Raw genomic sequence first — 24,250 nt, 5'->3', positions numbered from 1 at the left:
TAATTTAAAAATTTTAATATGGCAATTTTGGCTTCTTTTTGAGAGACAGAGTGAGTGAGCAAGGGAAGGGCAGAGAGAGAGGGAGGCAGAAAATCCCAAACAGGCTCTGTGTTGTCAACTTGAGTCCAATGCTAGGCTCCATCTTAGGAACTGTGAGATCATGACCTGAGCCAAAATCAAGAGTTGGGTGTCCAACCGACTGGGAAACCAACTGGCCACCCAACCATTCTAATATGTTGATGGTACAAATGGTAATGGTAATGATAATATGTTGATGGTATGAATACTTCCTTCTAATGATTTTAATGGCTGAGAAATTACTTTTATTTATTTGTCAGGGCTTTAAAACAAAGTCAACTAATTTACTTCTAGAACTATCTGTTGAACACCTACTGAGAATGAATATTATAAATTATATAACCTTATAGGCAATCAGGAGCTGAATGTTTGTGACTCCATCTTCAAAATGCTTATACAAACATACACTCATGTACACATATACTCACATCATATAGCAAATTCTTAAGTAACAAGACATGTAGTATGTTCAGTGCATACTACTGGTTTATGGAAAAGCTGACTGCCACCTGGAAAAGATAGATCTTCAAAGATAAATGGAAGAACTAGCGTGTCTGTTTGGCTCAGTAAGTAGACCATACAGTTCTTGATCTTGGGGTTGTCAGTTTGAGCCCCAGGTTGGGGGTACGCGTTACTGAAAAAATAAAAATAAATAAAAAAAAAAAACAAAGATGAATGAATTTGGATGGATAGAACGCAGAAGGAAAGGAATTCTTGAGCATGAAGAAGAAAAGGCAAAGGCATGAATAGAGTACTCTCAAGGCATATTCTGAAAATAGGCAGATCCATGTTCAAGGAGAGAACAGGTGGTTTGTTTGACTTTCCGTGGCTCATTTATCTAGCTTGACTCACTCATGACCCATGCCTTTGCTGGTCTCTAGAACTGCCTAATCTCTTGGATAGTGGGTGAGAGTTTACCCATTTGAACCCACACCTCTCTCCCTGGTTTCCTTTGTCAAAAGGTCGCATACTTTTAGCTTGGTATCTTGATTAACTCTCTAATGTGGCCTCTTTCTGTTTATCTCCCTGGCCTCTGGACCTTGGCTGTTGGGCCTGATTTGTAGTAACTTTTGGCAATTTTTTATCATTGACTTTACTTTTGAATTTTATTGTTAAGAAAATCTTCAATGAAGATTTTATCATGTGGTTTATCCTTAGATCTTTATGATGTTTTTTAGTCTTTTTGCTCCTCCTGTTGGGAAGAAAGAATGCCCTTACATTGTAAAGCTAATACTGGGCAGATAAAGCTGTAGGTTTGAAGTATAAAATGAGGACATGATTTGCAATAGAAGGCTCTTAAAGGGAGTATGTTAGAGTACAGAACTACAGAATAACTATGACGAAAGGGAAGTGTTTTTTTCTTAAAGTTTATATTTGTTTTGAGAGACAGGGCATGATCAGGGAAGGGGCAAAGAGAGAGATGGGGAGAGAAAGAGAGAGAGATAGACAGACAGACAGAGAGAATCCCAAGCAGGCTCTGCGCTGTTAGTGTGGAGCCCAATGCAGTGAACCGTGAGATCATGACCTGAGCCGAAGTCAAGAGTCGGACACTTCACTGACTGAGCCTACCAGGTGCCCCACAAGGGAAGTTTTAAGTAAAACATGTTTTATAGTTATTTGTTCAAAATTAAGCTGTGTGAAATATGAAATTGGGTAGACTTTCATAGTTAGGAACTCAAGCCTCTGCAAGAATATGGAAGTATTGGCTTCATTAAAGAAAGGGATCACAGTATTTATTTAAAAGTAAAGTGTTTAACTTAAAGCAAACCTAATAATTTCCAGTTGCCAAATCACAACGACACCAGCAATGAATAATTTAGATTTCACTGTAGCATTCTTAAGATATAATCTTGTGGAGGGGCGCCTGGGTGGCTCAGTCGGTTAAGCATCCGACTTCAGCTCAGGTCACGATCTCACGGTCCGTGAGTTCGAGCCCCGCTTCGGGCTCTGGGCTGATGGCTCAGAGCCTGGAGCCTGCTTCTGATTCTGTGTCTCCCTCTCTCTCTCTGCCCCTCCCCTGTTCATGCTCTGTCTCTCTCTGTCTCAAAAATAAATAAACGTTAAAAAAAATTTAAAAAAAAAAAGATATAATCTTGTGGAGAAAAGTCCATATGATTTGTTTTTCTTTTCCAAGTTTGTGAGCAAAACCTTGAAAGTGAGTTCTTAAGGCTTTCAAATCCTCTGAGTTCATACATGTTACTTATCAAACCTAGTAACCTCAAATCAAAAATGAAGGACTTTTTTTATGGTGATATTTTCATTTTTTTTTCCAAAATAGCATTCAGCAGGCCCAACCTGCATAACTTTGCAAGTTCTTTGAGAGACCTAGGGTTTTATGTTTCTGCATTAGTCTGCCATCTTAGAATGCGCTAGATGAGATTTCAGCCATTTTTATAGACCTGTCAGCGTTTTGGAATTTGGGTGTATTTGCATTGTGACTCTCATTAACTCAAGAGGAAGCCTCTAGTCATCAAGGTGATAAGGACTTTCACTCTAACGGCAGGCAAATAGATTTTTTTAAACAACAATTTGTCCTGCTAGCAAATACTTTTAACCTAACATCATGCCAGAGAAACTCCACAAGAATTTGAATGTTCCAAAGTTCTACAAGTGGCAACAAATTTGGAAGAAGGTAGAATCTTGATACAGTTTTGATAAATCACTTGGTAAACTTCTACTGACTTAAAATGATCTCTTTGTTAAATGGCATCTCGGACTATAAATGATATCGCCAGCCATCATTTTTCACCTATTATCTTCTCACTGATTTCACAAACCTAGTAGGAAAAGTAGGTCAGGTTTGGTTAGATTTTTAACTCTACTCTTATTTATATTGGCTGTGTTTTTCAGTCTGTAATAAATCTACCAAAGTAAGTCATCATTTATCTGGTATTATATCTGTAAGGGACCTAAAAGAAGAAAGAGACATACTACATAAATACTTTTCCCCCCATTATTTTAAACATAGCTCCAAGTGAAATTTGTGACAGTAAATTAACAAGGCTTTTAGAAAATCTTGACATCTGAAGAATTCTTTATGAACCTTCGTTGGTTTCCAGAAGCTAAATTTGAGAAGACCGAATCTGAATTTAGCGCCTTCTCATTATTCTGAAAATTTGACTGTTACTCTAAAGCATGTACCACTATAAAGCCAAACACTTGTTTTTCTTTTTAAAAGATCCCCAGATTTATTAGCTACATTATGTTGACCCTGAGGACAGAAGAAAAACAACTGTGTTTAGTTTCCTTAATTCACTTCTGGCACTGTGTGTTAATGGTCCTAAAATACAAGTTGTAATTTTAATGCGTTTTCTTGCAAGAGTTTCACAATGGCCATAGGAAATGAGGATGTACGAATCTCAAAATATTCTGAGTTCAAGAATGGTTTATATAAACAGTTCAGAGTCAGCAAAAGCTTTTCCAGAAACCCCTGTCAACTTTCTACTTACAGCTTATTGACCAAAATTTTGTTTCCTAGCCATGACTGACTACAAGGGTGTTGGCGACAAGTATAACTATTTAACCTCCGCAGTCTCTTTGGAGGAGATAGAGAAGTTGGTTAGAAACTGCTATTGGATTGGTCTTTCAATGCTATGTATACCTAAATTATTTGCAAGATGATGGGCCAGTCTTCATTTCTTTCTTCTTATATATAAAAGAGGGGTGCCTGGGTGGCTCAGTCGGTTAAGCGTCCGACTTCGGCTCAGGTCATGATCTCGCGGCCCGTGGGTTCGAGCCCCGCGTCAGGCTCTGTGCTGACAGCTCAGAGCCTGGAGCCTGTTTCAGATTCTGTGTCTCCCTCTTTCTCTGACCCTCCCCTGTTCATGCTCTCTCTCTGTCTCAAAAATAAATAAATGTAAAAAAAAAAAATTTAAAATAGATTCCCTTACTTCATTACTTATTGTAATAACAGTGACGTTATTTATTAAGCATTTCCCTGTACTAGGTAGTATATCAAGCACTTTCCAAATGTGAGCTAATTCTCCAGCAATTCTGTGAGTCAGGTTCCATTATGCCCATTTTACAAATGAGAAAACTGAGATACCAAGAAGCAAAGTTACTTATTTCAAGTGTGCGCATCTTCTGATTGGCAGAACAGAGGCACTCTGTGACAGGGGACTTCACACTTTAAACCACCCCTTAATTATAGGTTAATTACAATGACATTTCACTCCTTAAATGTCTTTTTCCTTTTTACGTTACATTATTTATATTTCATTTTATTTTTTTAAGTTTATTTATTTGTTTTGAGAGAGAGGGAGAGAGCGTAAGTGAGGGAGAGAGAAGGAGAGAGAATCCCAAGTAAGCTCCGTGCTGTCAGCACAGAGCCTGACACAGGGCATGGACTCATGAACCATGAGATTATGACCTGAACCGAAATCAACAGTCTAACGCTCACGTATAACTGCATGTATATACATATTTTATGTAAAATATTTTAAATATTTTAAAAATATTTTATTTACTTTTGAGAGAGAGGGAGAGAGAAAGAGAGAGAGAGAGAGAGCACAAGCAGGGGAGGGGCAGAGAGAGAGAGGGAGACATAGAATCTGAAGCAGGCTCCAGGCTCTGAGCTGTCAGCACAGAGCCTGATGCAGGCTCGAAGTCCTGAACTGTGAGACCATGACCTGAGCTGAAGTCAGCTGCTACTGATGGAGTACCCAAGCACCCCCTACATTATTTATATTTTAAATGGAATTCATTATTTTTGTTTGTTTTGGATCAAAAACCTTGAGCCACTCACTCTTTGTGGCAAGTGTGCATCAGGTCATTTTCTGAAACATAATTTGAAAAGACAACTTGGCCATGTTGTCTAGCATATAGTACAAGTTGCCCAAGAATGTCTCATTTTCCTTATTTGCAGAATGAGGGATTATTTTACACGTCCTTCAGCAGATCTTGGAAAACTAATACCATATAATCACTGAATTTTTTAATGTTTATTTATTTTTGAGAGAGAGAGAGAAAGAGAGAGAGCAGGGGAGGTGAAGAGAGAGAGGGAGACGAAGAATCCTAAGTAGGCTCCAGGCTCCAAGCTGTCAGCACAGAGCCCTACGTGGGGTTCAAACTCATGAACCTCAAGATCATGACCTGAGCGGAAGTCGGATGCTTAACTGACTGAACACCCAGGCACCCCCATATAATCTCTGCATTCAAAAAAAAAAATTAGGTCTTTTAGGGCCCAGTGCAGTTCAATTTTTATGGTGGACAAAATTTTCTGATTGCTCAAGAGAGTCATTGCTAATAAGTTTACAAAGAATCTTCAGTAAAAAATGTGAAGATAATGCTTTGAGGACAAGGCAAAGTGACAAGAAGCTGGAATCCATCAACACTAAAAGGAGTGAAAGATGTTATGACTTTTCACATATATTCTTTTGCATGAAAGGGAAAAATGCAGAGTGGACCACTAGAGCTGTCTTTGATTTATAGGTGGATTTGGGTGATGTAAAAATAATTGCAGTAAATTACTCTGAGGAGAATCTAAAATCATCAAGAATGCAGCATTTATCGGTACATGATCCCTCATTAGTAAAGAATGAAATAATGCAGGCTCTGACAATTCTTTCTCCCACATTGGACAAACGGGCCCTGTGCATGATGTTAATGACTTGAAAGAATGCCAACTTCGGGCAATGTTTGGAATTTAACTAGCACTCATAAATACAGGTAGATGTGATATGATCCCAGCACTGCCTCTGGTTTGACTTGACCAGACCTTAGGTTAAGCATGCTACACAACAATCATTCAGAATGATAGGTGAGGAGATTTGAAAGAGTGTTGCTTAGTGTTTAATGGGAATGCTTTCCTAAACATTTAGGCAATGATAACAGTGATTACATAGGCATCGTGTAAGATTGATGCGTTAGTCAATAAAATCCAAATAGCAACTATGTCCTGCTGGGCAGGGAATTCAAACGTTGTGCAAAACCAATTCTGTCTACTTTCTTCTCTCTCCTTCTATCACGCCCCTACTGCATTTCCACACTTACCCAGAGAAATCCTTCTTCTTGGCAAAACTGGACTCAAAAAGCACGATATTGGGCCATTGCAAAACTATGTTGGCTGTAAGTATGACTATGCTGACAAACTTTCTCTTGGTCCATCTCAGGTCAGGAAAAGCCACTTTGAGTTAAGTAAAATATTTTCGTGCTATAATCTGCATGCTGTAAGAATTGGAGTCTGTAAAGCTTAAGTTAGTGTCTAAAATCTGACCATTACTATTTGAATGAACTTGAGTCGTTTATGTGGAGATTTCCTAGGATTGAGATAGCATGGGTTTGCTGCCATATTCAAGGTCATCAGACTCCTCCAGCAGAATAGTGTTCTCAATTACATCTAATGCAGCTCCTGATATTCAGTATCTGGTATTAATCACGGAAATAGGTATTTTCATTCACTTTTGTATTTATGTTGGCTGTGTTCAATAACTCTATCCTTTGGAATAGGTAACATATAAGTGCTATGTTAGCAAGGAATCTATTAACAAACTCTAAGTCATCAATTTATTAGCATTATCTTTTTTAAATGTTTATTTATTTTTGAGAGAGAGAGAGAGAGAGAGAAAGAGGGCACGGGTGGAAGATGGGCAGTGAGAGGAAGACAGAGGATCTGAAACAGGTTCTGTACTGACAGCTGAGAGGCTGAGGTGGGGCTCAAATTTACAAACAGTGAGATCATGACCTGAGCTGAAGTTGGACGCTTAACCAGGTGAGCCACCCAGGTGCACCTAGCATTGTTTTAAATGGTTCTCTTGGAAAATTGTCCAGGACAAGAACATAAGTTAATCTTGGTAAGGTTTATGCAGAGATAATTTTATTAAAGTATCTCTCTTAATAATTAATAAAAGAAACCTAAGATATGGTTTTAACATTTCCCAAATATATAGTTTATTGATTGTTAGAAGGTGAGGGGGACAGTAAAGTATCCCACAACCTGAGAAGGCAAGTTGAGACGAGAAAACAAAGCAGGTGACTCCATGCAATTTTCAGTCTTATTTAGTAACTTATTGATGGGGGTGGGTGGGGGGTGGCGTAGATCTGGTGGAAGATGATCCACGGCAACTGAATGGTTGTTGTCCTCAAAGTCCAGAGCTTAGTCTACAGATTTTCTAGAGCAAGGGAACACACAGAAGGGCATTACCATGAGATCAAAGTGTTTACATGCACCTCAGAGGGTCTGCATGCTCTTAATTGACAGCTCACCTATAATTAGACTTTGTGGGGCACCACTTCTGTGTCAGGAAGCAGAAAGATTATGTTACCCCTAATAGATTCGTGGGAAGCCAAAATAGGCTTCCCTCCATCCTAGTGGGCATCCCTTGGTGGACATTTCTAAGGTATGGATATTAATCTCCAAGTGGCCTGGAAACATGCATCCCTAAGAGAAGTCTTGAGGGAGCACAAACAAGATGGAGGGCCAGGAATGGAGTCAGTATTGTCAGCACTCCTACAGTGATTTTGCGATAATTCAGTGATGCCTCTTTCCCTATTAGACCATGCTTTTTATTTTTTCCTAAAAAAAAAAAAGGTTTTATTTATTTATTTTGAGAGAGAGAAGGGGGAAGGACAGAGAGAGCGGAAGAGAGAGAGAATTCCAAGCAAGCTCCATACTGTCAGCACAGAGCCTGATGTGGGGCTTGAACTCATGAACAGTGAGATCATGATCTCAGCCAAAACCAAGAGCCTGTTGCTCAACCAACTGAGCCACCCAGGCACCCTGACCATGCTTCTTATTTGACAACTATCATACTGTATTATAGTTATCTTCATTCTTCCTTAATTATATGTTCCATATGGGCAAGAAATATGACTTTTCAATATTAATGGCTAAAAATATTTTACAAAATGTTGGATTCCTTGCCTGTGGTTCAGGTGATATTTAAAATATAGAGAAAAAGAGGCGTTGTTACTGGTTACAAATGCACTTTATTGAAACTAATAAGTATAAGTACTTTTTAAATATCCATTTTGACAATATAGAAAGTGTATATGAAGCTCAGAGGCTCCTCAAACAAATGACCATCAAGTGGTAAACACTTCACGATGATTGATAACTCTGAAGGATCCATAAGAATCATTGGAGAAATAAGCAAGTGACAATTACAATCTTGTAGAAATTAAAATATGTAGTTTTACAAGATGGATGATCTCCCAGATGCTCGGTGTGCCAGAGAGGAGATTATAGTGCATACAACTGATCAGTCCATGCAATATGATTCAACTCACCCTCCTAAGTGTTTTTGTGCTTCTCAGGAAGAGAGGACTTTCAGGGATTCCTCCTAGAGTGGAGATTGATAATGGTGTAACTTTAGCTGTTAGGAGCGCAGGCATATTTACAGTAGACATCAGGTTTACTTACAAAGTCAGAAGGAATGGGAGTTTTGGGCCACATAAATTGTCTTAAGACATGATTTGTGAAAAATGTGGCCAGGTGGTCAGATCTTAATGTACTCACTTTCTTATCTTTTAGCCCAGAACTCCTCCTTGTTCAGATTTCTACTTTTTTCTCTGGTAGTAAAAAACAAAAAAAGCACAGAACTAGAGCAGAGAGAAAGGCTTAGCTAGAGGCAGTGTATTATTGAGGTAACAAAAGGTAACATAGTCATAGGTTTAAAGATTAAGAGGGATCTTTGATTAGGATGACTCTCTTGGGGGAGAGGGTATTGCACTGCATACCAAAGTTGACTCTGGCCCCCCATAATGCACGTCCATCTTATGTGCAAACTACGTTCACCCCATCCAACATTTGCAAATGCCTCAACTCATACAGCATCAACTTTGAGTCCAAATTCTCTTTTAAATCTCATCACCTCCAAAGTCCCCCATTTCCTTACCTAAATCATCTAAATCAGGTAAGGGTGAGGCTCTGGGGATAATCTCTTCTAAGGCACAATTCCTCTCCATGTTGAAGCCTGTGAAACTCAAGAAACAAGTTATCTGTTCCCCAAATGCAGTGGTGGGACAGGCAGAGGAAACCGGAGCAGGCATTTCAGTTCACAAAAGGAGAAAAGGGAAGGAAGGGTACCAGTCCTAGGGAATTTATTATTTTTATTTTTATTTATTTTTTAATTTTTGACGGAGAAAGAGACAGAGTACAAGTGGGGAGAGGGGCAGAGAGAGAGGGAGACACAGAATCCGAAGCAGGCTCCAGGCTCCGAGCCGTCAGCAAGGAGCCCTACGCGGGGCTCGAACCCACTAACCGTGAGATCATGACCTGAGCCTAAGTCGGACGCTCAACCGACTGAGCCACCCAGGCGCCCCAGTCCTAGGGAATTTAAAAATGCAGTTGAGACGCTAACATTGGCCCTAAGAATAACCCTCTATAGTTTTCAGCTCTGCCCTTTGGGTTGATGACTCATTCCGCTGAGGTTGCACCTCCACCCTTGGAGTCACCCCCACCCCCCTCTTTTTTTCAATGTCAAAGATAGCATGTATTTGTAGCTGAAGAGTTTTACCAGCCTGTCTTCTGCCTATGGAATTATGGGAACTCTACAGCCTTTTTTCATTTGGACCTCTCTGTCGCCTTCAGTCCAAACTGGCAGTATTTCTGCTGGCATGAAGTTACTATGAATTTCATCAGTCTCCTATGTAGGTCACAAGGATTCACTCCATTAGAAAAGAAGCCCCTTCCACGGGCCTTTCTTAGATAACCTCATCTCTAGTTTTGGCTTCCGCTGAAATGGTGGAGGTGGATCCATGAGTCACAGGCCTAATCTCTTCGAGGAAGACGTCTCTTTGTGACTGAATATGTTGACCTTTTGTCCCTTCTGAGGCACTAGAAGATGGTTGTCTAGTCACACTCTTGGCCATCTTTCCAGAACGCTCTTGACAGTGAATCTTGCGGTTTTAGAGTCTTCTGCAATCTGGATAGCTGAGAATTTCCCATTTCATCAAGTCCTGGTTCCTTTTTTATTTATTTCTTCCCCCTTCCCCCTTCTCTTCCCTCCTGCAATTTATTATAAGAAGCAAGAAGAAACCAAGCCCTATTTTCAACACTGAGAATTTTCTCAGAAAAACCCAAGTCCGTCACTTACAAATTCTGCTTTCCATGTAACTGTAGGACACAGTTCCACTCAACTTTCTGCCACTATATAACAAGAATTCTCTTTCTTCCAACTTCCAATATGTTTTTCATTTCCTTTTGAGCCTTTACCAGCAGTGCATTTACTATCCTTACTACCGTTAGTCAGCTTAATGATGATTTAAGTATTCTCTAAGACAATATAGATTTTCTCTCCTATGCTCCTCATTTCCTTCTGAGTCTTTATTAGCAGAGTCGTTAAAATTCATCTTTTTACTAACAGTCTGTTCAAAGCAGGCATGGCTTTTCTAACATGCTCCCCAGAGTGGTCCAGTTCCTACCCTTTCCTCAATTCCAAGGCCACTTCCACTTTTTTAGGCATTTGTTACAGTAACATTTCATTCCACTTCCAATTACCAAGATTTGCAGTAATTTGCTGCTGTAATAAATTACTGTAAATTTAGTGGCTTAAAATCCTAATTTATTATCTTACAGTTCTGGACATCAGACATTCAAAATGGGTCTTACTTGTCTAAAATCAAGATGTCAACAGGGCTCTAAGGGCATATCTATTCTTTGGTCTTTTTCAGCTTCTAGAAGCTTCTCGCACTTTTTTTCTCATGACCCTTCTACTCTCACAGCCAGAAGTTTAATGTCCTCATACTTTTCCCTCTGACACTTCCACCTTACTCTTATAAGGACCCTTATAATTACATGGGGTCCACTCAGATAATCTAGGGTCATCTTTCCACCTCAAGATGCTTCACTTAATTACATCTGCAATGTCCCTTTTCCCCATGTAATGCGTTCACAGGTTCCAGGGATTAGGCCATGGATGTCTCGGAGGGTGGGGCATTACATTTCCTTCCAGAGAAACATACTATAAAAATGAGTTCCTTGAAAGCAGAATTCATACCTTCCTCCTTTCTCTATCATCAGAACCTAGTACAATCATGTTCCAGCACCTAGAAGGCACCCAGCAAATGTTTTTAATTGCTTTAATCAAGAAAAATATGTATTTGGTATCTGCTATGTGACAGACACTCTTTTAGGTGGTTGGGAGAAGTAGTGAACAAAACACAGTTCTTATTCTTACAGGCCTTATATTCTAGTTTGGAGAAGCAGAAAGTACATGCCAAAACTATGTATTAAGTGATGGTATGAAGAAAAACAAACCAGGATAAGGACAGACTGTGTATGTAAGAAGTCCTCTCAGAAAGGATGCCATTTGACTAGAGACCAAAAAGAACTGGAGAAACAAGATTTATGAGTATTTGGGAGAAGAATATTTAAAAAAATAATGTTTTATATTATTTTTGAGAGAGAGAGAGAGAGAGAGAGAGAGAGAGAGAGAGAGAATGAGCAAGGGAGGGGCAGAGAGAGACACACAAAGAACTTGAAGCAGGCTCCAGGCTCTGAGCCGTCAGCACAGAGCCCCATCCAGGACTCAAACTCACTAACTGTGAGATCATGACCTGAGCCGAAGTCAGATGCTTAACTGACTGAGCCACTCAGGTGTCCCTGGAAAAATATTTTAGAAAGATGGAAGATAGGTGCAAAGATTCTGATTTAAGAACGTGGCTTGGATTTTGAGTTTTTAAGGATAGTAAGAATACAAATGAGGGTCACAATGAGAGAGAGAGAGAATAGTATCAGATGAAGTCAGACAGGTAGAAAGGTGACAGAATGCATAGGATTTTGTAGTCTGTGGTAAAGATTTGGATTATACACAGGGAGAGAAATGGAGGTACATTACAGGGTTGGAACAGAGGCTAGTAAATATCTGACTTATTATCTGAAAAGATTAATCTGGTTGCTGTGTTGAATACCAACTGTGGAAAGGTTAACGGTGGAAGCAAGGAAATAAGACAGGGCTATTGGAATAGACCCAGGAAGAAGTGATGGTGATTTGGATTAGTCTGGTAATAGTAGTAGGGGTAAGAATGTGTAGTCCATTCTGGACACATTTTTAAGGTGGGGCTTGTATGATTTGTGTGATGGATTGGATGTGGTGTGAGAGAAAGAATGCAATTATCTTTCTTGGATTTGGCTGAGCATTTGATGAGTGGAGACACCATTTTCTGAACTGGAGAAGATTAGAAAATAAGAACAAAATCCCAGTTTTGTATATGTTGAGACTAATGCTTATCAGACATTAAGTCAAATTCTTATGGAGGCAGAGAGACATGGGAGACTTGAGTTCAGGAGAGAAACTGGGGCAAGAGATATTCTTTTGGGAATCTCAGTACACGGATGCCATTTAAAGCTCTGGAACTGGGTGAAATTCCCAAGGGAGACATTTTAGAATAGAAGTGATACCAAGATTGAGAAAAGGGGCATTCATGTGTTTGGAAGTCAGGAATATGAAAAGAAAACAGCAACAGAGTGTGCCAACAAGAAGGTAAGTGGGGGATGATGGGACCAAGGGAGAGTGATGTCCTGGAAGCCAAATGAAGAAAGTCTTTCTAGAAATGCATAATCTAATGTGTCATCTGCTGCTAAGGTATAAGATAAGGACCTCAAAACAACTATTTTTTGACAGAATGGAGGTAATTGTGTTTTGCTGGAGTTGGGGATACATTAAATGCCTGATTGAAGTTGTTCGTGGAGCTTCAAATGCCTTTATAATTTACCCAACAGCAAAGAATCCTTATTGCATTTCTAAGTGTTGACAAATACTTAACAATTTATGTTATGCAACTTGGGGCTGACTGGCAGTATAATTATTGGAGGTTTTTGAAGTTTAATTAAGGCTTCTAAGTTGGTCAGAACGCCTGGGCTTGCTCAGCCTGTAAAGCACGTGACTTGATCTTGGGGTCGTGAGTTCCAGCCCCATGTTGTATGTAGAGATCACTTTAAAAAAATCATAAAGTCTTCTAACTGGGTCATCTAGCATTTCTTTATTTGCAATACCCTTAAAATGTATTCTAAATTTTCAAACTTCCTTACCTCCAATTATCTCCTTCTCATTATAAGGCAGATGGGTCTATAAAATGGAGAGATTTATAGAACCAAGGACAGTTTCCATTTCTCTGGGAGAAGGCAGCTCAGTGCAGGCAGAATAGTTCACAAGGCAGTTTTGCTTTAAATTTTTACCCCGTTTTCTCATGATGCTGACATAGATCAAATATCAGATGCTCCAGGTCAGAGATTAGTTACGGGGATTCTTTAGTTAAAAATGCATTCATTCTTTTGAAACAAATAAATATGTTAGTAATTAGTGTTGTTTGACTGTATATTTTCCTCCACTTAGTAAAATCAACAATCAAAACATTGTTGGCTTCGTATGACTCTAATATTTAAATCATAGACTTTATAATTGGTACATTTTGCAAAAAAAAAAAAATCAATAGGAACACATACATACAGTATGTAAAGCACATACAGTAGTGAAACTCATAGAGCCAAAAAAATTCTCGAGTATTCTGCCAGTGTTCATGACAGTTTCCCTTAAAATACAATGGATCAATGAAAACTATTCCACACACTTTCCCATATTATACTCTTTTGCTTTTATAATATCCTTTCCACAGATGGGACACATATAGAGAGCATGGGATTGGCAAATAGCAGGGGAAACTGATTAGGAAGAGGAGGATGTGAAAGAAATTTGCCACATTTGATTTACAATCTGCAGGTATGATCGGAGGACAGAAATCACTGTTCATGTACCTGGCTTGTTCTAGGCAAATACTGGGTTGTGATGGGGTGAGAATTTTCCCTTGATGCCTCTTATACCCTTGCTGTCTGCTTCCTTCCCTCTTACTGAGGATGTTCTTACAGTGCTAGACATCTGGTTACATATTTCATTACCCTCTGCTTGAACGCATCAGTCTTGGTTCTAAGGATGTTTCTCTGGTAGGTCATAATGAACATTCTCAGATTTTAATTGGGTAAATAATCTGTGCTGAAAACGGCTTGGTTTAATTCTAGGTTAAAACTGAACAGAATAGGCAATCAGCCAGCCTTTGCTAAGTTGAAAGTAAAAATAAGCAGGAAGGGGAAAATACATTAGTAACGGTTGGCATGTCAAATCCCCAATTCACCTGTAGGAACAAAACTGACTCTGGACATGTGAATTCAGGAAAGGGCTTAGAAAGCTTAGTATTGGGAAATGTGGGTTCTCACTCATTGGAAAGAAAATATTGGTCTTTTTTTTTTTTTTTTGGTAATGGGCTTATATTTGCTTTTTTATCCATACTTTATTATTTAACTTCAATAGGTATCAAAGGGGCCATTGTTATTGTTATGGCTAAGAGAGACTCAAGTTCAAATCCTAGTCTTGACACTTACTGGTGATTTGATCCAGTTACCTACCTTCCATGTGCCTCAGTTTCCTCAAATATAGAAAAGAGACAATTTTCACATCATGAGATTGTTGCGATGTGGATTATATCAAGTAATTTATGAAAAAAAGACTGGTGTAAAATATAGACCCTATAGATTTTAATTGGAAATGGAATAACATATGTTCTGGAAGCAAACAATACATTTGACAAGAGTGTAATAGTTATATATCAACAAAGGAAATTTGGGGAAACCATTTCTCAAGTATGGACATTTTTCAATTATAAATAGGAAGCCTTTTTGATTCATACTGTAAGGTGTTTAGTACAGAAACATATTTACAAAGAAAAGTTTGAAATCTCAATAATTCACTCATGAGGAATCATTAAGGTAAAAGAATGTGGAAGATTCATAACACACCAAAAGGAAATGTTTGTTTACTACATGAGTTGTATTTTTGGATGTCACTTCAGAAAACTAAGAGATTATTTACTCCAGGATGACAGGATATATTAGACTTCATAAATGGTGATTCTAATTCCCACTTCATCCATCCATCCATCCATCCATCCATCCATATATGTGATTTATGTGTTTGTATATCATATCAGAATCACAAAACACCTATAAACAAATGTCAACAAAATCTCAAAATACAAGTTAGAACCTCTCTAATCACCTTCATGTATCTAACCTCAATTATTCTTTGAAATCTGGGAGAATCATATATATTATCACACAACTAAGCTTATATAGTTTGAGTTAGAGTCACTAAAGACAAAAGTACGATCCAAAGTATGAACTCAAAGTTGAAGTGAGCAGATTTCACAGAGTTGTGGCTTCCGAATAATTGCCACGTGGAAGTATGTGACTAGCTGTATTGTTTATTTTATACTAGGAAGTTTTTGCCTACAAATAATGCCTACGTTCGTTGCAACTCTTTTGTCCAACCTGTGATACAAATCCTAATAAACTTCAGTATGTTCTGGAAAATGAAACTTTGAATTGTTTAAGCATACAAAGAACAAAATAAACTGTTGTCAGACTTTGGTTTATTGTAAAATTTAGCAAAGATTTATTTTTTGGTAATCCCTGACCCCTTGCTCTGAAAACAAAAGCAAAAACATAATTATTGCTTATTCTTTTTCCCCCTACTTTACTTGTGTCACTGTAAAGAAGGGAGAAAAATCATTGTAATAAATAAAAATAGAGATGTACAAGAGAAAGATCAATCAGTCCAGATAAGAAATATTAGGAGCAACAGAATTATCATCAAGCAGTTTCAAAATAAGCTTCTTTTAAAAAGGTTGTCATATATATATAAAAAAAAAATCACACCAAAAAGATAGCAGCAGAGAAGAAGGATAAATACAAGTTAATTGCACACCAATCCCATGCAAAAAACTGGGTCATTAGCCAAAGCAGTAGTATTCAGAATCCAGTTTGGGGTGCTTGTGCAGTGCTTGTGAGTCCTCTATTATGGAGCTGTCACTGAATTGGTCCAAGTCTGATGGGGTCTGATGGCCTGGGACATCATCTGCCAGAGTGTCCAGAAAGCTCCCCACGGAGATGCCATCCAGCCCATCACTGCCATCATGCAGGCTATTGTAGCTGCCACGTAAGGAGGTGCTCTGACTCTCCAATAAACTGCACAGGCTGCCACTGAGACTGCTTCCTCGGCTGGTAATGGTGGCCTTCTCTTCAATCATCCACTTGATGGACTCAATGCTCTCGTTGATAACAAGCAACTGGCGCATGAGCCTCACATCTGTGGCTCTGAGGTTAACCTACGGGGAAGAGGGGGGAGACGAAAGACACGCCAGTTATTCTACCTGTTTTTAAAACGTGTATTTATTATTGAGAGACAGAGAGAGACAGAGCACGAGCATAGGAGGGGCAGAGAGAGGGGGAGACACAGATTCCGAAACAGGCTCCAGGCTCTGAGCTGTCAGCACAGAGCCCGATGTGGGGCCTGAACCCACGAACCGTGAGATCATGACCTGAGCCGAAGTCGGCCGCTCAACTGACTGAGCCACCCAGGCGCCCCATCTACATTTTTGAAAGACTCAAAATTCATTTGGATCCTGTCTTCTGCAGTCTATAACTTGCAATGCACAGAACAGAATACAAATTCACTCCATCTCAGGATCTTTGGAAATCTCCTGACCGATGGCAAAAGTCATAAACAACTCACTTCCTGCCAGATGCATCGGGTCCAAAGGGGACTGTAAAACTCCCACTGCATCCCTGGCCCTAACCAAGTTGCCTGGGAATACCATTTTGAATGTCAGGTTTTCTGCTCAGAAACACATCCTCTCTCTGGCCAGACTAATCACTTATCCATATTTACCTGGGGATATATATATATATGTAGATGCTGTGAGGTGGGGAGAAGAGAAATGTGTCGAAATTAAGGAATCACTACCATTGTAGCAGCTTCTGGTTTTTGAGTGATAATGTACCAGACATCATTATGCAAGGTCCAACCTTCATTAATAGCAACCCGTTACCATAGATTATTATTTTTATCCCCATTATACAGATGAAGAAGCTGAAATCTACAGAAAAGAGTTAAGACTACAGAAAAGGTCTGCACTCTTTATAGCTATGTTGACAAATATATAGTACTAAATAATGCTTTTATTTTTAAGAACAAATTGCTTTAATATTCCTTGAATCCAAAAGGATGCCAACCAATACTGTTCCACTTTACAAGATGAAGCATACAGGTGTCTTCTATAGACCTGGTTACTTGCCTCAGACATGTCAGGGGAAGTCCCGCTCCAAATTGGTATATGAAAATCTGAGAAAGTTCTAGAACTTCCCTAGGTGCCTTCTAGGTGTGTAGTCCTAAACGACTTCAAAGAAATCTGTCTCACAGCACAAAGTAGAATTTCTTTATAGGTCCTACAGTTAAATGGGGGACATTCACTAATATCAAAAGTGTGGTGGTTCTGTAGAATATGGAAAGAGGTAGGCTGCACGAACTCTCATGATTGCCCCTATTCTAGTTGGAAGTGAAGAGACATAGCTCCCAGAAAGATTCCAGTGCCTAGATTAGGAGCCAGGAATACATTTGGCCACCAGAGGTCCTGGTCACATTCATTATGGTTTGAAATGGATTTCTGGTTTTGTTTTGTTTGTTTGTTTGTTTGTTTGTTTCAATTTGGGGTCATTAATCCAAAAGGCTGGGCCCTGATAATTCTTTCTTTCTTTTTTTTTTTTAATTTTTTTAATGTTTATTTATTTTTGGGGTCATTAATCTAAAAGGCTGGGCTTTGCTAATTCTTTCTTTTTTTTAAATTTTTTTAATGTTTATTTATTTTCAACAGAGAGAGACAGAGCATGAGCAGGGGGAGGGCAGAGAGAGAGGGAGACACAGAATCTGAAGCAGGCTCCAGGCTCTGAGCTGTCAGCACAGAGCCCGATGTGGGGCTCGAACTCACAGACTGCGAGATCACAACCTGAGCCGAAGTCGGACGCTCAACCGACTGAGCCACCCAGGCGCCCCGCTGATTCTTTTTTTAAGATACAAGGCTAATTCAGACTTGTGGGTTTCTAGAATTATTAAAGGCATTCAGTCATGAGTGACTCAAGCCTTAAGGGAGAAAGGAGCTATTGTCTTCAAATGTATGCATTCATATTATAAAAGTACTTCCTGGTTAGGAGTTAATCCATAACCGAAGGTGAACTTTGGATTGAGTGATTGTAGTGAACAAACATTAGGAGAGATGGAATGTCTATCAATGACTTCGAAGATGTGAGGTTACCAGTTATGTATGTATAAATACCAAAAAAGCATAAAGTACGATTTTAAACCCTTCATTTTGTGCGGATATTACATACAGTAACCAGGGTAACTTCCTTATCTTCTCTGAGAAAAGACCAAAACCAACTGTGTAGAAGGTAACAGTGACAATCATTCATCTCTGAGGTGTCCATGAACAGAAGTATGGAAACTGAGTACGTTTTGAGAGGCTTTCCTGTCTTAGTGTCTCAGTGACACTGCTGTCTCAGTGACCTTGCAGCGGTGTTGTGTTGAGGAAGGAGGCTTTCTGGCGGTCTTCATGCTCATAATCACCCACACACCCCATGGGCCATCAAGATACTGTTCAGGTTACACGTGATACAACAGATATTTGTCAAGCAACAAATTGTCTAGGTCTGCTGAAGAGCCCAGAAACCCCATATGAGCCAAAGTCTTACAAAATTCTTCTGTTAGGCATCTGTAGCTGATGAAACATGCTGTGCCCGCTGTAGGCATGGTGCGACATAAATGGGACCGTTTCCCGTCAGCTCACCAAATGAGCCACAGCTGCATTTGTTCGCAGCCCCGCCCTGTCGCGTGAAAATGTTCTGGTCTTTTCCAGCTGCGGGTGTGTTCTCTGTTAGTCCCCTCCCTTGAACTACTTCTTCTCTTCCTCTTCAAATCCTCCCCATTTCTGAAGTCCTCTTCTTCTATCAAGCACTAAAGCTGAGTCCAGCCTCCTCTGCTGGCCCACGTAAGAAATGTCTTACAATTTTTCCATATCTTAACGTCTGACCTGAGGACTGATTTTTTTTTTTTTAGAAATAGGCATAATGTTTTTAGAAGTAGGCCCCTGGGTGACGCAGTCAGTTATGCGCCCGACTCTTGATTTTGGCTCAGGTCCTGATCTCAAGGTTCATGGGATCGAGACCCGAGTAGAGCTCTTGTGCTGATAGCATGCGGAGCCTGGCTGGGATTCCCTCTCTTCCTCTTCCTTTGTCCCTCCCCCCCCCAATAAAGAAATAAACTTCAAAAAGAAAAAAGAAATAGGCATAATTTTAGATGTGTGAAAGTTCGGCTCTTAAGGCGGTAATAATGCACATTCCCAACAAATGTGTCACTCTGGGGTTTTAGCATACTCAGGACAATTTTTTTTTCCAGCAATTTTGGTCTGAGTCACACAGTGACTGCATCAGATACAAATTTTTCAATTTCATTGAGGAACGCAAATCAGAGAGGAGTAGACTATGAAGTCACAAAAGCTTCCTTTGACCATTTTTTTTTTTTTTAAATCTTTTTCTACTGAAGGTAAACATTCACAGGCCATTGAACCACGGCTGGGGGAAACATGACGAAAGCAAGTCAGTTAGAACGCGTTGATCTGGCTGATAATGATTACAGATTTAACTTCCACCTCTGTCCTCCTGGGGAGAGAGTAAACAGCTGTCTGCTGTAGGAGTGCCGGGCCGGCCGGTTCACATGGCTGCCTGTCCATTACCTGGAGCTCTAGGCTGCTTCCTACCACTTTCTTCTGGAACTGAGGTGTGGTTTTGCTATCGCCAATGAACCTTGAAAGGCTGAGCAATCTGTCACGGAACTAAATCACAATGATGCTTCTGTCTCCGGTAGCTACCCCGCCTTTCCTCCCTGTTTCTCATGTCCATCTTTAGAACGTCTGGCCATCTATCAAGGAGACAGTAGCCTGGCCCGTTGGTAGGGAACTTCCAGTTCTTTCACCTGAGACCTTATAAGGTCCAGTAACTTTAAGGATATAGAGAGTTGGGAGGCCCTGTTCATGGTCTGGGTTTACATTCCCTTTCTTGGAGAACTCTTTCCTGATCTATCATGGTATCCAATCTCCATGCTGAGTTCCATACTACTCTTCTATGGTTTTTGTGTTCCCTTCACAATATTTACAGCTAGTTGAAGTCATCCTGCTTATTACATTTATGCTCTGTTTTCCCCATGAGCATGTAAGCACCACAGAGTGCATGGAATTTGGTCCATTCTGGTCACCACTCTGTGCCCAAGACCTGCAAGAGTGCTGGGCACGTAGCAGGTGCCCGATTGGTATTCATTCAAGGGCAGAATTATTGCTTCAGATTGGACCATCTGTCAAGTACACCCCTCCCTTGGGTTCTGCGGTGGGTCAGTGATATGGGACTTGAGAGGGAGGAGAGAGGCAGTTTCTGGAAAGAGCATTTCCGTACTGAAGCATTCCCAGCGTGCAGTCCCATCTGGATTCATTCACAGGATGCAAACACTGAGTACCTGGCACAAGGAAACTGGCATTCCTAGCTTAAATGTACAGATTCTGAGATAGTGTCTCTGAAAGGACGTGGACTTCAAGGTGTGACTCACATTCCAAACACCATTCTGTTTGTTCTGATGTGATAACTGGTACTAGCACAGCACACACACAGGTATTCTGTAGACACTTGATGAAATGAGTTAAACAAAGGGAACAAACAGGGCATTTACAAAAAGAAAAAGAAAAAAAAGAAAAAGAAAGGAAAAAGGAAAAAGAAAAAGAAAGAAAGAAAAAGGAAGAAAGAAAGAAAGGAAGAAAGAAAGAAAAAGAAAAAAGAAAAAGAAAAAGAAAGGAAAAAGAAAAAGAAAGAGAAAAAGAAAGAAAGGAAAAAAGAAAGAAAAAGAAAAAAGAAAAAGAAAAAGAAAGGAAAAAGAAAAGAAAGAAAGAAAGAAAAAGGAAGAAAAGAAAGAAAAGAAAGGAAAGAAAGAAAGAAAGAAAGAAAGAAAAAAAGAAAAAGAGAAAGGTTTGTACTGATTGATTCAAAGAGATGTGAATGTCACTCCCTCTTTTCTTCCTCCGCCTTCCCCCACTTTGGTCCTTGTAGTTATCGCAATGTAATTCACCTTCAGGCTTAACCGAAGTCTCTCACACTTCAGGATTGTAACATAGCAGGTCTCTAGATGGGGTGAATGCTGAAATTTCGTATCATTTTTGGACAAGTAGTGAGCTGGGTGTACAGCAGAACTTGAAATGAGAGATCCGGAAAGAGGAAATCGCCTTTATTTTTTTTTAACATTTATTTATTTTTGAGAGAGAGAGAGAGAGAGGGAGAGAGAGCACGAGTGGGGGAGGGGCAGAGAGAGAGGGAGACACAGAATTTAAAGCAGGCTCCAGGCTCCGAGCTGTCAGCGTAGAGCCTGATGCAGGGCTTGAACTCACAAACCATGAGATCATGACCTGAGCTAAAGTCGGTCACTTAACCGACTGAGCCACCCAAGCACCCCAAATAGTCTTTTTAAAATATATATATATATATATATATATATATATATATATATATATATATATATATTTTGAGAGAGAGACAGAGACAGAGAGACAGAGAGAGAGCATGCCTGAGCAGGAGAGGGGCTGAGAGAGGGAGACAGAATCCCAAGAAGGCTGTGCGCTGTTAGCACAGAGCCCAACTTAGGGCTCAAACTCACGAACTTGAGATCAGGACCTGAGCTAAAACCAAGTGTCGGGCTCTTAACCGACTGAGACACCCAGGAGCCCCAACAGCAAAATATTCTTAATAATAAGCTTTTCCAGATCTGTGTTTTCTTCTAGGCCATCATTCTAACACTGAAAGACTACAAAGGTTATGAATTAGCATAATGAATCCATGAAGGCAGGAATGTGGTCAAATTTGCAGTGAACCAGGGAGTTGCTAAACAAGTCAACTTCTTTTGTGCTGCTATGTGAGGAATGCGGCACAGGGTTCCAGTCACTGTCACTGTCAACCTGTGTGAGCTTTGGGCAAAGTGGCTGGGCACACGGGACCTCGGCCTCTGCGTTCATGAGGAACAATGATGAGGCTGTATTCTCAGCTCCAGTGAGTCACCTGCCTAGGTGGAGGTGATACAGCAGTTTGTGAACAAAGGTCATTTCTGCCGGGGTTGAAAATTTAACTCAACTCAGGACCTAGCACTTGTCTGCTTTTCACATTGAGGTTTGTTTGTTTTTTTTGTTTTTTTTTTTTTGTTTTTTTTTATGATGTTATTTGATCCAAAGGATCTGCAGATAGGATCATGTCAGGATTTCCCTCCATTTTGACATCCCGGATCCTTTGGTCATTCCTGTGGCCATTTGATTACTAGGTTGTTTCTTCTAGGAGAAAAGTACGTGGGCTCTGGAGGAGAGGGAGCCATCAGTTTTGCTAGTCAACAGCTCCAGCCAAAGTTTTAGCTAGTAAGAACTCCTGGCCCGAGCCAGCAGTTTGAGCTCTCCGTGAATTTTAATCTCCTTATCAGAAATTGGGAGATGACAGTAATTTTGGCTCTTTCTGTTTGGCTTCTTGTTTGTGTTCTGCCCCAGGATAAACATACATATCATCTTCCATATGCCTGTTTATGTTCATAAATGTGTACATGGGCTGTGGAATGTGTCTTCCAAATACGGGCAGTGTTGGCTCTGTCTTGTCATACTGGAGGCGTGGACAGCACTCCAGCCCTTTTGTTTACAAGGATCGACTAGTCAGATAAAAGCAGGCCATCTCCTAGATATGTACTTCTAACGTAAAATCTGCACCATCCATGACCTAAATCCCAAATGTCCAGCAAGCTGCAGTATGAATTAGAAGGGAGAAAGATGACTTTATAAGTCCATAATCACATACACGAAGAAAGGAAACAGATCAGATTTGCCTTTTAATGTGATGCTCTAATCCTAGTTCCTAATTCCGAGGAACGTATTTTTCAAATTTGAAATTGGTAGAAGGCCTTTTTTTTCTAGCTGTATTTATTTCCAAATATGCAAAAAAAAGTTAAAGGGATCTTTTTCTACCTTATTAAAAGGCTGCTATAACAATGTTTGGAATATTGTTTTCCCGGTTTATCCCAGTTTATTTGTGTGTTCCCTTGCCTAATCTAATCGAGTCCAAATTTGCTCCCTCTCCAAATTCACCACATCCTCAATTTGATGATCACAGAAGATTTTCTGCCTACCCATCCTTAAAATTTCTGGCGGTTTTATTAATAGCTGTATTTATAAACCACTTCTCTAACTGTATTCTCAGAGGATCCATAAGGATATTATTGTCTCTTTGCAGTCCGAGAAGGCACTGTACAACATTTCCATCCACAGCTTTTGGTTTCAAATGCTTCAGGAGAAAAGCCTGCGGCCTTTTACAAGTGCTATTTGCCAGAAATTCCCTCTGCCTTCTCACGCAGTTTGAAATTTACAACAAAATTTCTTTCTAATTGGGCAACGGAGGATTCCATTTTTATATCAGCTTTGTCTTCCTCCATTTGTGGTGTTTTTCTGTGGATCTGAACAATAACTAAAACAGTTCTCTCTTTTCCCGAAACCTTATAGAAGAGTAATTTACCCTGAGACTAATTACGTACATAAAACCACTGTCATCTGCATAGCTAACTGATTAATGTTTTGATAAATTAGGAAGCTGCATCTGGTTTATTTGAAAGGGGGCACATGTGACTCTCCCGAATGTCAAATATAAATTCCTGCCACCAGGCCTGCTCACGAGTGCCACACAGTTCCCTGCTGGCGAATCCTCTGATCACCAAAATAAGACCAGGGAGCTTTTCAGTCCTCTTCTGTCCGGTGCTAGAATCCAATCAGCACTTAGAGCCTGCGATGTCAATTTCTTTTCCATACTCTGATACAGCGAATATTGTTTCTCCTGAGTGCTTTCAACATGTATATGCAAAACTTCGTTTGGGGCAATGAGAGAGAATATAAATCACCTGAGCAGAAATTCATTTGGAATGAGTTAAGAAAAACACGGACTTGAGATATCTGTAGCAGAGAAGCGCACGTGAATAGAGCAAGGACCAGACCAGAAGTGTCCCCACTAAGTCGTAACAAATATGCTTTCTGCCTGTGCATTTTTCCCGGTTAGAACTTAAAACGGCATTTTTACATGGCAGATGAGGCTATGACAATGTGCTCCTGTGATATGGAGTGGCCCTGCTCACGCTGGGAAGGAAGGAGGAGGCAGGGTGGCGTGGCAAATGTCCAACAACTGACTCCCTGGGAAAACCACACTCACGTGCCACCAGAATCGTGCTGATATAACAGATGTGTAGCACACACTTTACAAATAATACTAAAATATACGTTACCTTTTATTATACTTGTGTAT

At 39.9% G+C, this 24,250-nt stretch overlaps 1 protein-coding gene across 1 annotated transcript in view; it reads right to left on the bottom strand.

Annotated features, from left to right (window-relative positions):
- Nucleotides 1-14,523: 14,523 nt before the first annotated feature.
- Nucleotides 14,524-24,250, bottom strand: part of LURAP1L (leucine rich adaptor protein 1 like) — a 53,871-nt gene continuing 44,144 nt past the window's right edge. Inside the window, exon 3 of the mRNA XM_019415511.2 lies at nucleotides 14,524-16,173. Coding sequence (XP_019271056.2) covers nucleotides 15,799-16,173 — 375 coding nt within the window. The 3' untranslated portion in view covers nucleotides 14,524-15,798. The remainder of the gene's footprint in view (nucleotides 16,174-24,250) is intronic.

Source organism: Panthera pardus, unplaced genomic scaffold (genome assembly GCF_024362965.1).
Source record: "Panthera pardus isolate Hobbes unplaced genomic scaffold, ASM2436296v1 HiC_scaffold_20, whole genome shotgun sequence".
Classification (NCBI taxonomy): Eukaryota; Metazoa; Chordata; class Mammalia; order Carnivora; family Felidae; genus Panthera; species Panthera pardus.
Note: the sequence above shows the minus strand (reverse complement) of the source record. Positions and strands in the feature narration are given on the sequence as shown.